Source organism: Triturus cristatus, chromosome 9, assembly GCF_964204655.1.
Source record: "Triturus cristatus chromosome 9, aTriCri1.1, whole genome shotgun sequence".
NCBI classification, from domain to species: domain Eukaryota; kingdom Metazoa; phylum Chordata; class Amphibia; order Caudata; family Salamandridae; genus Triturus; species Triturus cristatus.
The window spans coordinates 862,168,079-862,182,766 of record NC_140592.1 but is presented as its reverse complement, the minus strand read 5'-3'; the positions used below and the strand labels follow the sequence as shown (position 1 = coordinate 862,182,766).

The window sequence follows — 14,688 nt, the reverse complement described above, 5'->3', positions numbered from 1 at the left end:
GAAGACACCTTTTGAACCTATTCGCAAGACTACACTGCACATGCTCACAATAAAGACTGCTTTCTTAGTGGCGATCCCGTCACTATGAAGAGTAAGTGAGTTGCAAGCGCTCACACTCCAAGAGCCCTACTTACAAATACACAAGGACAGGATTGTAATGAGGACAGACCCACACTTCATGCCAAAGGTGATGTCTCGGTTCCGTATTAACCAAACAATCCAAATACCAATTTTTATTTTTTTTCTCCAAAAACCGACCACAAAAACAGAAAGGGCTCTACACACACTAGCCGCCAGAAGGGCTGTAATGCACTACATAGAACGGACAAAGGAGTGCAGGAAAAAAAAACAGCTCATTGTCTCCTTCGCAAGCAGTTTTCTGGGACAACCAGTCACCAAGAATACCATTGCACGATGGATTGCGCGCACAATTCAACTCTGCCACAAGCAGGCAGGACAACAGTTACAAGGAGCAGCTCAGGCTCACTCAACAAGGAAGAAAGGAGCAACAATTGCGTTTCTAGTGAACATACTTATCCAAGACATTTGCCAAGCGGCAACATGGTCTTCAGTGCATACGTTCACTAAGCGCTACTGTGTGGATATTCAAATGAACAAAGAAGCGCAAGTGGGACAGAAGGTCTTACAACACATATTCAGTAACCAGTGCTCATCTTCCACCCAGTCACCACAATGAGGACAAGCTGCTACAAAGTCTATGCACAGCATAGTGAATCCAGAAAGATTCACGCTGCAAAACGTATAGTTTCTTACCTGTCGGTGTAGTTTTGCAGCCTGAAAGATGAGACCGGAGGTAAAGGGATAATGATAAACAAGACTTTACAAAATAACTGAGAAGATAGGATTGACACAAGACAAGAAAAAGAATCCGAAGATGGCGACCAAAGGTGGGGGCTTCTGCAGGAAGCACGCCGACGTCACGGACACCAAATGTTGGGACGTCACCGCCTGCCTGGGCCACGGGAAAAAAAAAGAGAGAAAATACTACGATTCCGGACCCAACCACAAGATGGCGGAATAATGCACAGCATAGTGAATCCAGAAAGTCTTCAAGCTGCAAAACTACACCGACCGGTAAGAAACTATACATTACTTTTGCTAACTCCGTGCTGGATGCCTAGATTCAGCACTGGGACATTTCCCGAAAACAGTTGAGAAAATGCGTTTTCGTTACTCGTGCGATTTTTACAGAATATTTTCAGATTTCAAAACTCCACACTTAAAATTGTTTTGGAGCAGTACATTGAAATGAATGGGCTTCTACAATAAATTGCAGGTAAGTAACTTTTACGATACTTTTTCTAACTCAGTGCTGGATGCCTAGATTCAGCACTGGGAAATTTCCTGAAAACAGTTGAGAAAATGCGTTTCGGTTGATATTTAGATTTTTAAGGAATATTTCAAGTTTTCAAAGCTCCACACTACGTTTTTTCCAAAGAAAATTGTCAGTGTTATTCTATGGAAGAAGAACAGGTTATCGGTTTGCAGGCAAGTAAATGACTGTGGGAGTTAAGGTTCTGGGGTTAGACTCGGGGGTCTCCCAGGGTCAGTGATGCACTGAGATTGCACCCTTAGCGGCACTAGGGCGACCAGAGGCCCAATGTTATCCTATGGAGGATAAGGGGCTTCCGGTTGGTGGCTGCTGGCTAGCAGGCCACACGGCTGTGGGAGCAAAGCTCCTAGGGTTTAGCTCAGGGCAAGTTGGGGACCAAAGTAGCACCAAAGGTGCACCCTCAGCGGCACCTCGGCGGCCGGGTGCAGGGGGCTGTTTTGAGGTAGGGTGCCCAGTTTCCAATGGAGAACCTCCGGGACAAAGAAACACTGCAGGCTCAGGGACGAGGACCTTCTGTGTGCGACCACCACTTCGAAGGGTAAGTTGGGATGTCGTGGGTTGGTTGGGTACCATTGGTTCGGGTACACAAGGCCGTGGTACGTCGGGTGCAGGGTTGCCTTGGGACGTCTGATTTTCTTACCCGCTCTGGTTGCGGTAGTGGGGGGGTCCTCTGAATTGAGGCTGCAGGCGTCATCTGGAGGCTTGAGGCAGGTCAGGGGTCAATGAATCTCTGGTCAGGATCGCCGGAGGGACCTCCTCGTGGTGTTGGTTCACTCCAGCTCGGGCCTAGGTCGGCGGGTGCAGAGTGTGCTGGATTTGCGGTCTCTGGCTGGCAGCAGAAGCTGCAGTTTAAACACGTCCGGTGTACTTGGGAGATAGAGTCCTGGAAGTGAAGGCAGCCAGGTCCTCTGGGGTTTGTGAGGTTGCTGGCTGCAGATGCTGGGATTTCGCAGAAGCAGGTTTGGGGGGAGACAGACCTGTAGGGCTGGGGCCAAGTCAGTGGGCATCGTCCTCTTGTTAGCACTGCATGGCTCTTCGGTCCTTCTTATCTTCTGGTTTCTAATCTGAGGAAGCAAGATTCAGGGTGCCCCCTAAATACTAAATTTAGAGGTGTTACAGGTAGGTAAAGGACAGGGACTAATGGGTCCCTTCCCTGGGGTGGGTACACCCCCAATTCTGCCACTCTCCTGTGGGAGGGGGGCAGGAGCCTGTCCCTGGTTGGCCAGGTCCCCCCCCCCCCTCCTCCTCAAGATGGCGGTGACTCGAGGTTGTGCTTCACCTCGCCTCCCACACCTGATGGGTGGAGGTGGCAGAGGTGGGCACACCTCCCTTCCTCACTTGTTTTTCCCACCGGTCCTCCCGCCCAGAGTGGGGGGTAGAACCAGTGGGGACCAGTTGCTGAAAGCAGCAAATGGTCTGGAGAGGCTCACAAAGGCGGAATGCCTTTGAAGCTTCTCCTTCGTGAACCCTGCCCGTCCTGGCGGAGGAGGCTTAGCACCTAATCGTTCCAGGATGTGCATTGTTTCAGGTCCCCGAGAGCGGCAGGCTCTCAAGGGTTACAGACACATGTCTGGTGGTGGCAGCCTAAGCAGCCACTCAGTCAGGTCACTAGAAGTTGGTCGAATTTCAGGGGGCATCTCTAAGATGCCCTCTGTCGTGCATTTTACATTAAATCTCACACACTGGCATCAGTGCGGGTTTAATATGCTGAGAAGTTTAATTCCAAACTTCCCAGACTTCAGTGTAGCCATTATGGTGCTGTGGAGTTCGTAATGACAACCTCCCAGCACCATATACTCTTAATGGCAGCACTACACTTACAGTGCCCAGGATTGGACTTGGACACTGTAGGGTTACAGGGCTCATGCTCCTGTACCCTCACCACTGGCATAGGGCACCCAGCTAGAGGTTTGACTGATGTATGCCAGGGCAGTGGTTTGTGGGTATGGCACACAGGGATGTGTGCCATATCGACTCTTCAATTTGTTCTGCACCAAGGCACTCAGTCTGCGAAGGCAGTGTGTGAGTGTCAGGGTACAGGGCTTCTGAGGGTGGCACAATAAGTGCTGTAGCCCTTAGAGGCCTTCTCTGGTCACAGTGCCCTGGGTACCTGTGGTACAATTTACCAGGGGCTGACATGTGGCCAGAGATGCCAATTGGGTTTAGGCTTCAATGCTGTTTTAGGGAAGGAACATAGGCCCTGGGTACCTGATTAGCAGTGGCCCAGGGCACACTCAGTCAAAGTACATTAGCTATTCAGCAAAAAGTGGGGGCATACCCTGCAAGAAAGAGGGCACTTTCTCACAGGGACACTTTCCTACAGGTACAGTTTGGCACTCAAGGTCACACCCCCTACAATACCTCAAAGAACACAGAACATGTCAGAAGAACATCCTACATTCCTGCAGGACGAAGTCCAATCCCTCCTTCAAAAAGGAGCTATTGATATAGTCCCAAAACATCGGAGGACTGGGGTGTAGTCACTATGTTTCCTCATTAACAAAAAAGACAAGACGTTGAGGCTACTCAACAGTTACTTCTCCTCAGATCACTTCATATTTTCACACTAATAAATGTTACCACTGCTACAGCAAGGAGTTTTAATGACTGCATTAGACCTCAGACGCCTACATCCATATTCCAATGCATCCAGCGCACCGCTGTTGTCTCAGTTTCCAATTCAAGAGCCAGCACAGTCAATTCAAAGTACTACCATTCAAAGTAACTACAGCTCCAAGTGTCTTCACCAAGTGCCTTGCAATGGTAGCAGCTCATCTTAGCAGGGGAGGCATACACACGTTTCCCTATCTGGACAACTGGCTCATCAAAAGTTCAAGCAAACAGCAATGTGCTCAGGACACTCAACATGTAATCAACATTTTACACAAACTAGGGTTTATGCTGACATACCAAAGTCTCAACTTCAGCAACTTCAGGTACAACATTTCCTAGGCACAATAGTCAACTCAGTGACAGCTAAGGAACATCTCAGTCCAGAAAGAGGTGCAAAAATTCAAAAACATGTTACCTCTATTCCAGCTGCAAACTCAGCTCACTGTAAAGACAGTCATGGGCTTGCTAGGTATGATGACCTCCTGTATAAAACAAACACAAGGAGATGATGGATGGAGCGTGGAAACTTTTCAAGCACTCACCCCAAGTCACTATTAGATCTGGATTGAATCCATCATCAGTCTTTAGCTCACTTTGCCAGCCCAGTTCAGACCCAACTATTTGTAAATTAGCCTTGATCCTGTTTCTCATAGAAACAATCCAGCCCGAACTGCCATGCCAGGTCTTCCCTTGACCGGAAACAAGTAACCTTGGACCGGTTTCAGGGTAACACCCCTTATCAGCCAGGCTAGCTTGAACCAGGTTGTGGGTCCCTTGCTCGTTTTGCCACTTGAGTCAAGATAGCCTGTACAAAGACTTCACAGATATGCTCAGCAGAACACATCAACAAGTGCACAAGTGGGAAATCAATCTACCACTCCTTCACTCCTATTTCAAATGGTGCGGAACACCAGACCTAGATCTATTTGCCACTCACCTCAACACCAATTCCAAAGCTTCTCCTCCAGGTTTCCTCACCCACAGTCCAACTGTAATGCCCTATAGATGAATTGGTCAGGGGTGCTAGCCTGCGCTTTTCCCCCATCCCACTATTTCCATACGTGGTACAGAAGCTAACACAGACATCCCTCATACTGATCCTAATAGCTCCAATATGGGCACAGCCGGCATGGTTCACAACCCTACTGCAACTATCTGTAGTGCCACACCAGAAACTCTATTTGGCCACATCTACTGTCACAGGATCAATAGAGTATGATGCATCTAAATCCCAAACAGGTAAATCTAGCGATCTGGCTCCTAAAATCCTAGAATTTGATCACTTAAACTTACTGCAAGAATGTATGGAAAGCCTATGCTGCAAAATGAAAAAGATTTGTACTTTACCATTTAAATAAACAAATACACCTTTATTACCCACAGTACAAGACCTTAGAAGTGATCTCTTCCATCTAAAGCAAGCAGGGCTTGTCTTCACATCTATCAGGTTACACTAAACCACTCTAGCTGCTTATGTGCTAAACAAACAACACATCACTCTTTAAGATACTTGTGGTTAAAGCTTTCATGGAAGGACTGAAAAATGCTTGAATCATTCCCCGTCGTCGAAGTGGGAGTCCCACGGTACATTATGACTTTAACATTAAAATCTGAAAGAGACAATTAGTTCTAGTTTCCTTACCTTAGAATTACCCCCAGGCGTCAGATTGGATCCGGTGAATGTTTCATCAGCAGAACCCTTGCACGTCGTAAGGTGGCGCCGGTTGGCTCTGCGTTCATCGTTGGCGTTGTGGTCGCTGGGATGACGTCCCAGTAGCTACTTAGACGCCGCTCTCACTCGCTGACGTCAGTTCTTTGTTTTCTGCACCAGCCAGCGCAGATCCGGAGAACGTGGTACCTCCGGTCAGTTTTTGACTGACTTTTTGCCGACTTTTGTCGATGTCGTTTTGAGTCTTCGGCTCCTGGTGCACGTCAGGGATGCCCGGTTTCAAGGCTTGCAGTTCCTGTAGCTGGCTAATATCAGTAACGGAGCTGCACCGCATGTGCCTGTTTTGCCTGGAGCGTGACCATGACCCATAGACGTGCTCCAACTGCCGGACCATGAATCCGAAGTCTTCACGGGAGTGGTCCCGAAAGCTTCTCGAGGTCCAGCCGTCTGCTCCGTGCCGTTCGAGGTCCCGGTCGCGTGGGAGGTCGAGCGACCGGTCGCGGTGCTACCACCACCAGTTTCCATCAAAGTCTTCGCACTCCTTAGGTAAGTCGAAGCACAAGAAGAAGTTGAAGAAGCATTGTCGCTCTTCAACTTCTCCCCGTTGGTCCGTCGAGGGATGCGGGTGGTTTATCCCCACCCACACACCCCCGCGCGCGGCTCAGAGTTTCCATCCCTTCCCGGGACCACGAGCGACCCCTGCCCAGCTTCGCACCTTCTATGAAGCGATGAACGTCCTATTTGGGCAGCCTGAATCCCCCGGCGCGCCTTTGGGCCCCGCGGACTGGGCTGGGGGGCCTTGGGCCTTTGATGCCGGATGCTCCGGCACCACAGGGTCCCCTTGGATCCAAGCCTAGATCGGCATCGATCGACCTGATTACACCTCCGGAGCAGATTCCACCGGCACCACGTCCGCAGCCGACGCCAATTGTGTCCCCAGCTGGCGTCGACCCCGGCCTCCACCCCGATGTGGACACAGAGCCGGACTGGCGTCGACCGACGCTGGATCTGGTACTGATGGGTACTTTTGTGCCCCTGTTCTATCCTGGTTCTTTTCGGCCAGATTGGGAACCAGACGAGAGTGAGGAGGACTGGGAAGGGTCTGGAGACCCTTTGACTGACCAGTTAGGTTACAAACCGGACTCGAGAGAGGAACTTGGGGAAGCCAGTAGTCTGGATACCTCACCAGACCTTGGCATGTTGTCTCCACCTACCGTTGCTACGGAGGAGGGAGCGTCTTATGCAGTGGTGGTGCGTAGGGCAGCCGAGGCTCTCAACCTTGAGCTACCTACGGTGGCGGTCAGGACTGACCTGACAGCGGTGCTTCAGCCGGCATCGAGCTCTTCGGAGCCCCTGCTGCCGTTCAATGAAGCTCTCACCGACATCCTTTTGGCCACCTGGTCCAGGCCCAACAGAGGGGCTCCTCTGGATAGGTTGGTTGCCCAACGCCACTGCCTGGCCCGAGTGACCCCACTTTCCTCTCCCAACACCCCACCCCAGAGAGCTTGGTGGTCCAATCCTCCACATCCAAAGGCACATTCCCCAATGCACCACCTGATAGGGAATCCAAAAAGCCAGACCATCTTGAGAAGATGTTTTCTTTCTCCAGCTTGGGACTGCGGTCGGTAAACACTGCATGTCTGTTCGGCCGTTATACCTACTCTGTGTGGAATACGGTGGCGCAGGTGCTTCTCCAGTGCCCGGAGGAGGCCTGGGCCGTGCTCTCCCGTTCAGTTGCCGAGGGGAGATACGCAGCAAAGTTTACCATATGCTGTGGACTGGTAACCACCGACTCGCTAGGTAGGATGATTTCAACGTCGGTAGCCCTTCTACGCTACGCCCGGCTGAGGTAGACTGGCTTTTCAGTGGATGTCCAAGCAACACTTCTGGATATGCCCTTTGATGGCCGTCACCTGTTCAGCGACAAGGTAGACAACGCACTTGAGCACTTCAATGACTTACGGGCTATGGCCAAGTCCTTGGGCCTCTCCACCACTCGCCCTGCGAAGTCTGCTTTTCGCCCCTTTCATGTCTACGGAAGGGGTGCCCCACCATGTTCCACCCAGGGCCACAGGCCAGCGCAAGCTGTTCAGCCCCTGCGCCGCTATGGACGTGGCAACCACTGTCGTGGTTCTGGGGCCAGCGAGCGAGCCAGGCCACCACCGCCCCCTCTGCAGCAGCCTCGAAACCCTCCTAGTCCGGTCTTCCAGGGCCACCAATCGCCAGTGGGCGGCAGGATTTGCCATCCCCTCCCCCACTGGCGCATCAACATGTGGTACAGGTTGGTTTTGCAGATAGTCTGAAGGGGCTAATCCCTCCCTTTGTTACCTCCCCCTCTCCCCCCGCCAGGCATTCCACCTCATTACAATCACATGTCGGACGATCATCTGGCCCTTCTCCAACAGGAGGTTATGGCTATCTTGGCCAAGGGAGCCATCAAGCGAGTTCCTGCCCCAGAAGTAGGTTGTGGTTGCTATTCCCACTACTTTCTGGTGCCCAAGAAGGGCAAAGGCCCGCGTCCTATCTTGTATCTGAGGAACGTCAACTGCTTCCTCCGGAAGGAGAAGTTCAAAATGTTGGCGCTCGCTCAGGTCCGGTCTGCCCTGGATACTGGATGGTAGCGTTGGACTTGCAGGACGCCTATTTTGCACATCTCCGTCCTGCCAGCCCACTGTCTTTACTTGCTGTTCACGGTAGGCCACGAGCACTTTCAGTTGCGGTCTTCTATAAGCCTTTCCGCCTATACCACTTCTGCCCAGAGTGCTGAAGATGATCAAGCGCAACCGGGCCCAAGTCATCCTTGTGGCTCCGGATTGGGCGCGAAGAGTCTGGTATCCCGAGCTGTTACACAGGGCCATCGATCCTCCCATCCGACTGCCTCTTCGGAAGGATCTTCTGTCGCAGCAGCAGGGAACGGTCCTCCATTCGAACCTGTCCAGCCTCATCCTCCTTGCGTGGATATTGAGCGGCGACAGTTGACAGCCTTTAACCTTACTCCCGAAGTCTGTGTTATCTTGGCAGCCAGGCGTCCCTCCACTAAGACGGTATACACGTGCAGATGGAACAAATTTGTGGCATGGTGCACAGCAAAGGCTGTGAATCTCCTTTCTGCCCCTCTATCTGAGGTTTTCTTGTTCCACCTTTCTTTGGCCCAGCAGGGCTCTGCTCTGGGCACTCTTAAGGGCTATCTCTCAGCTATTTCAGCCTTTCTTATGCTTCCTGATCAGCCTCCTCTTTTCAAGTCCCCTGTTGCAGATCGCTTCCTTAAGGGCATTACTCCTCTTTTTCCTCCTGTTCCCTTCATAATGCCTCAGTGGAACTTGAACTTGGTTCTTACATATCTTATGTGCTGTCGCTTTGAGCCGCTACATAACTGACCTCTCAGGCTTCTGACTTTAAAAACTGCCTTTCTGTTGGCCATCACCTTTTGATTGCAGGGTGAGAACTCCAAGCCCTTTCTTCCAAGCCCAACGCTTGATGGAAGGATATGCTAAGCATATGAATCTACAGCACTACACGCTACTAATTGCGGTAAACGATCCTGGTCCGCCGAAAAAAGAGAGCACTCAAGCATGTGAATCTATCGAAGATACCAATATCGGAGAATCACAATTTACAGGTAAGTAACTTATTTTCATTGTCCTTACCAGGCTTATGGGCCCACCATTTGAACCACTTCACTCATGAACTTTAATTCCTAACATTGAAAGTTGCTTTCCTGGTGGCTATCACGTCCCTCAGAAAGATAAGTGAACTACAAGCACTTACTCTATAAGAACCATTCTTCAAAATGTTCTCAACAAAATTGGTACTGCATACAGAGCCAAAGTTTCTTCCAAAGGTAGTGTCCGCTTTTCACACAAGCCAGACTATAGAGCTACTAGTGTTTTTCCTAACCCAGACTCAGTAGTAGAAATAGTGCTACATACACTTGATGTTAAAAGGGCTATAATGTTCTACATAGACAGAACCGAACCCTTCAGGAAAACACAAATCTTTGTCGCATTTACAAAGCCACTACGAGGAGCACCCATAAAGCAGGAATTGCTAAATGGATAAATGCATTCCAACCTGTTACCGCAAAGGAACTAGAATATTTACAGTACCTCAATGATCTAATTCCACACGTAAACAGGGAGCCACTATGGCTTTTTTTAGGAAATATACCAATAGAGGATATTTGTAAAGCAGCTTCATGGAGTAACCCACATACGTTCACAAAGCACTATTGTGTAGATGTCTTAACCAATCACCAAGCTAGAGTGGGTCAGGCTGTACCTAAAACTCTTTTTTTAAACATCTACTTCAACTAGTTGGTAGCCCATGCATAGAGGAGCACTGCTTTACATTCAATGCTAAGCCTATTTATCTACTACTAACACATGCTACAAGTGGAATGTTATTTACCCTTTAAGCATCTATTCATACCGTGTAGTGCTGTAGATTCATATGCACCCACCCTCCTCCCCGGAGACTTTTGGTTGAAGTATGTTATAGTCTACTTAATATACACAACATTATACTTACTCTTCTATGCATGTTTATCTCTTCTACCACTATATTTCTCCTTTGCCGTATGCTCACCCGATAAGCCAAACACAGTCTTAACAAAGGAGCTGAAGAAGATGCGCAATACACATTGGAGGAGGAGCTGCTATATCTCGTGACTCAAAGACTTCTTTGAAGAAAAATTTAACTTGCAACTGTTCGAGCCCAACGCTTAATGGAAGGATATGCTAAGCATTACACACTACTAATTGATGGTTACACGATAAGTAACATATTCCTTATGTATAGGAAATGAATGTGTACATAGTTTAGGTGCCAATGGGGATGCTGTGATTGTGTTTTTGTTCTCCAGTGATATAGCAAGAAGCTGTGTGGGTGGTAGCTTTAAGTGGGATAAACATGAGCAGGACATTGATGCTCATTGCACCCACTGTGGCAAAAAGGGGGAGCAGACCTCCACTGCATCAAACATTTCATGACATCCTGGCGTGGGCTGCTTTCTCCTTTAGACAGTGAGTTGGCAAGTGCTCTCTGCACAATTCTTCTGCAGATCCTTGGTTTCCACTTAGAATAGCAGAACAGAGAATCATACCAGACCTAGAATTGTCTTTCTTAGACAAACTTCACCGAGCACCTCCTTTCTAGAATGCGAATCACCACAAGACAGATAAGGTGGGCAGGCGAGTTACTGTTAAAATTAAATGTGGTCTCACATTTGGATCCAGTTTCAACAGAAGTTGTGTTAACAAATTGAGCAGTGTTGATATGTGAGCCAGCCTGGTTAACTGGGTTATGAGCTGTCTGGTCGGCAAGCAGCAAATGCAACTCCATAAATTAATCCCATTCTGAGGAAAACTGATATTGGCAACAGAATGCTCTAAGTGGTTGTTATCGACCACGCGCATTTAGTACATTTTTAGGTGATGTTCAAGAGAAACCGATGTGTATGACTATTTACAGATGCCACAAACATGGATTCTCAAAGTTAATTGTTTCTAAGCCTTTGTTTTCATTTATTTGTCTAGTATGATTTAAGTGGTGGAATCATGTAAATGACAACTTTCACTCAGCCTATTTTAGCCAAATGTATCCCTGTGAAATATTTTATGAATGACTTGTCATTTATATGCTTTTATGGTTTGTCTATCAAATCGAATAAAGGTATTATTATTATTATTATTATTATTGTCTGGTATGTTGATCCAGTTGAGAGAAAAGATTTTCATACGAAACGTGTTCAAACTATCCAACGACCTTAGAAAAAAAACAGACATTCTCCACTATTATATTTTTATCACCATAACAATTGTTAGAATTCTCACTATTTTTTCCTATTTTAAGTTAAGCTGTCCGTGATTGCGGTCGAAATATTTTGTGTATTAAGACCTTTAATCTCATTTTGGGAAGGCTGGAATAGCGTCTACAGGGTTATTGTGTTTGCGCTTTTTCTAAAGATTTGCTCAATCACTTCTGAGCTCTGTGCACAACTTTACGTAATGTCTGGATTCCAATGCCAACTGCAATTGCAGAATTATTTTTGTTTTATTAATGTATCATTGTTTTGATAATCACTCAAAATTCACACACCCAAGAGTACTGAGTTGCGTTTAGGTTGAGATGGCAATGCCCACAAGATGATCTGTCAGTAATAGGTGTGTACAATTTCTTTTGAGAGCATGATGCTGTTGCATATTTGTTTATTCGTTGTGTAAATGTGTGTGGCTCTTGTGAAAAATGCTATGAAGTGTTGAAAAATGCATACAGTGTAGTGGCAATATTTTTACAGATTATACAACGCTCCCATTTTTGTTTTTATTTTACTATACTTGCACTACTTTGTGTAGCAAACGAAAGATAATTTGATTGCACCAGCATCCGTTAAGGGATTCCTTTGCTGGTTATGTTGCTTATATGATAAATATACAGGATTCTAAGCTTCTAAATGATCAATTCTGACAACCTGTTTTTATGATTGATTTGATGTTTTTCATTGTTTACTAACAACTCGAGTTTGGTTATTCCAGATGTGTGCTTAACTGGTTTGGCGATTGGTCCACTGAAGCCCTGTATCAAGTTGGCAAAGAGTTTACCAGTAAAATGGATCTTGAGAAGCCCAACTACATTGTTCCAGACTACATGCCAGCTGTGTATGACAAACTGCCTCAAACTCCATCTCACAGGGAGGCTATCGTGAACAGCTGCGTTTTTGTGCATCTGACGCTTCATCAGGTCAGTGCCTCATTTCGTTACACTCTAACTTTGTAGTTTTAAATTACCTTTAGGCAAAAAGATCTCTTTGCTTGGGGGATCCTTAATGGCATAAATGCCAGGGTTCATTTTTAATAACCCGTAGAGTCCATGAGAAATACAAACGTTCAATATGGTTTCAGCATATCTTAAGTATAGAACACCCGCATAACTTCATATGATAATTATGCAAATGTATTATGCCATTTGGGGCTAAGATCTGTATAGGATTGCTTCCTGTTGATAATCATTGGGATCAGCTGACATTTCAATGTGGTCCCCAGTTGACTGGCGCACATCTCCCTGAGGATGCATTACTGATGGTAGGCTCCATATTATTATTATTAATATTATTATGTGTTCTTATATAGCGCTCAACTTACCCTTGGGCATCGTGGCGCTTGCATTGGGAACCCGTCCTGGTTTTTCCCTGTGAGATAACCCATACTGGGCATCCCCAAGGTGAAAGCCAGGCATCCCGCCGCGGGGGGCCGTTGTGGAGATTAAGCAAGCTTGTTGCCCAGAGCTGCATAGTGTGAACTCGTGCTTAGAGTGGGCGCCGAAGCGAGAATTATCGAGTCCGTGGACAATTGGGCTCCGGACCCTGCCGCGTCGGGAATTGAACCCTGGTCCCGGGTCTGACCTCTGCTTCAGGGTATGCCTCCTCTAACCAGTGAGCTACACTTCTCCACTCCATATGGCCCCCATGACCAATGTATTCGGGGTTGGCACTTTAATCATTACAATCCCATATTTCTTGTTCTTCAGTCAATAATTTGAAACTTCTTATAAAATAATATTTTTTTTACCTCTACTAAAAGGTATCTTGAAGAAGTACTAAATAATTTTCACAATATTTATCACATTGGAGGAATTCAAATGTTTCGGAGGGCCATTAGGAAAAGGGACAGCTGGGGCAAGAAAAACAAAGTAGCAAAGGGGGAGGAGTAACAGATGAGGAGCAAGCGAGAGCAAACAAAAGGAGAGGTAGAAGGGACCTTAACATTAAGGGACTTAACATTGAGGAACCATAACAAGCAAGATTGATAAACACTCCTTCAAGATAAGCCTGAAGGCTGCTCTCCACAGCTACCACTTTGAGAGCTTCTGCTGGTTATCAAAGACCACTAAAATCCCCATAAGGGTTGTCTGGATTAGTGCAAGTGCCTAACTTAAATAAGTGTACACCATATACTAAGCCAGCCTCCTACAGGGTATTAAGCAACGCACCACTGAGAAATTTCAGATTATTAGAGTAGACTCTAGTGGCTTCATGCACGTGCGTACCCCCGACGGGCAGTAGGGGATAGCTAGACACACACGGAGTGTTGAAGTGAAAGTTACATTTGGGGCTGTTTAGGAAAGTGGGTTTCTGTTGCAGTAACCCCCCCCCCCCCCTCCTCCCCCCCCCCGACACACACTCACTTTGTGCCAGATTTCTGATGCACTTTGACTTGATGTGCCCTGTATCCCTGCCAGTCAGGTTCCTAGGGCCTGTGTTCTTTCCCAAAACTATACCTCTGTACCCACAATTGGCACATCTTTGGCCTCAGGTAAGCTGCTTGTAAAACGTAACATGGGTACAAAGGGCACTGTGACCAGGGAAGGCCTCTAAGGGCTGCAGCACCTATTGTGCCACCCTTGTAAGCTTTTTACCATAACACCAACACACTACCATTTCAGGCTGCATATTTTGGTGCAGAGAAAACTGAAGCGTTGACATGGCACACATTCCTGTGTGCCATGCTTACAACCCACTGCCTGATGCCTAGGTAAGACACCTCTCTAGCAGGGTGCACTAGCCCTCAGGTGAGGGTACAGTGGCATGAGCCCTGTACCCCTACAGTGTTTAAGTGCTTATTTAGACATTGAAAGTGTAGTGAAGCCATAAAGAGTACATGGTCTGGGAGTTGACCATTACGAACTCCACATCTCCATAATGGCTTTACTAAAACCTGGGAAGCTTTATAGCAAACTTCTCAGCACATTTAACCCACATTGATGCCTGGGTGGTATTTAATGTAAAATGCACTCGAAAGGCATCTTAGAGATGCCCCCTGAAAAACTGCCAGCTCTGGTGTGGTTCCTGAATGGCTGCACATAATTTGCCTCCATCAGACAGATTTCTAGACCCCTGGGTAGGGAGCCTCTGCTCCCTGGGTCCAGAAACAAAGCTATCCTGGGCAGAGGTGACATGCATTGTCCCCCAGGATGGGATGGGTCCACAAAGGGGTAAGCTTCAAAGGCCTGCCGCTTTTGTGAGCTGTCCCTGCCTTTTGCTGCCCCCAGCAACTGG

At 47.6% G+C, this 14,688-nt stretch overlaps 1 protein-coding gene across 1 annotated transcript in view; it reads left to right on the top strand.

Moving 5' to 3' along the window:
* The window catches only part of DYNC1H1 (dynein cytoplasmic 1 heavy chain 1), a 1,397,843-nt gene that overhangs the window by 689,159 nt on the left and 693,996 nt on the right, over positions 1-14,688 (top strand). The window contains exon 48 of the mRNA XM_085626346.1: positions 12,170-12,374. Within this exon, the coding sequence (XP_085482472.1) occupies positions 12,170-12,374 (205 nt within the window). The remainder of the gene's footprint in view (positions 1-12,169; positions 12,375-14,688) is intronic.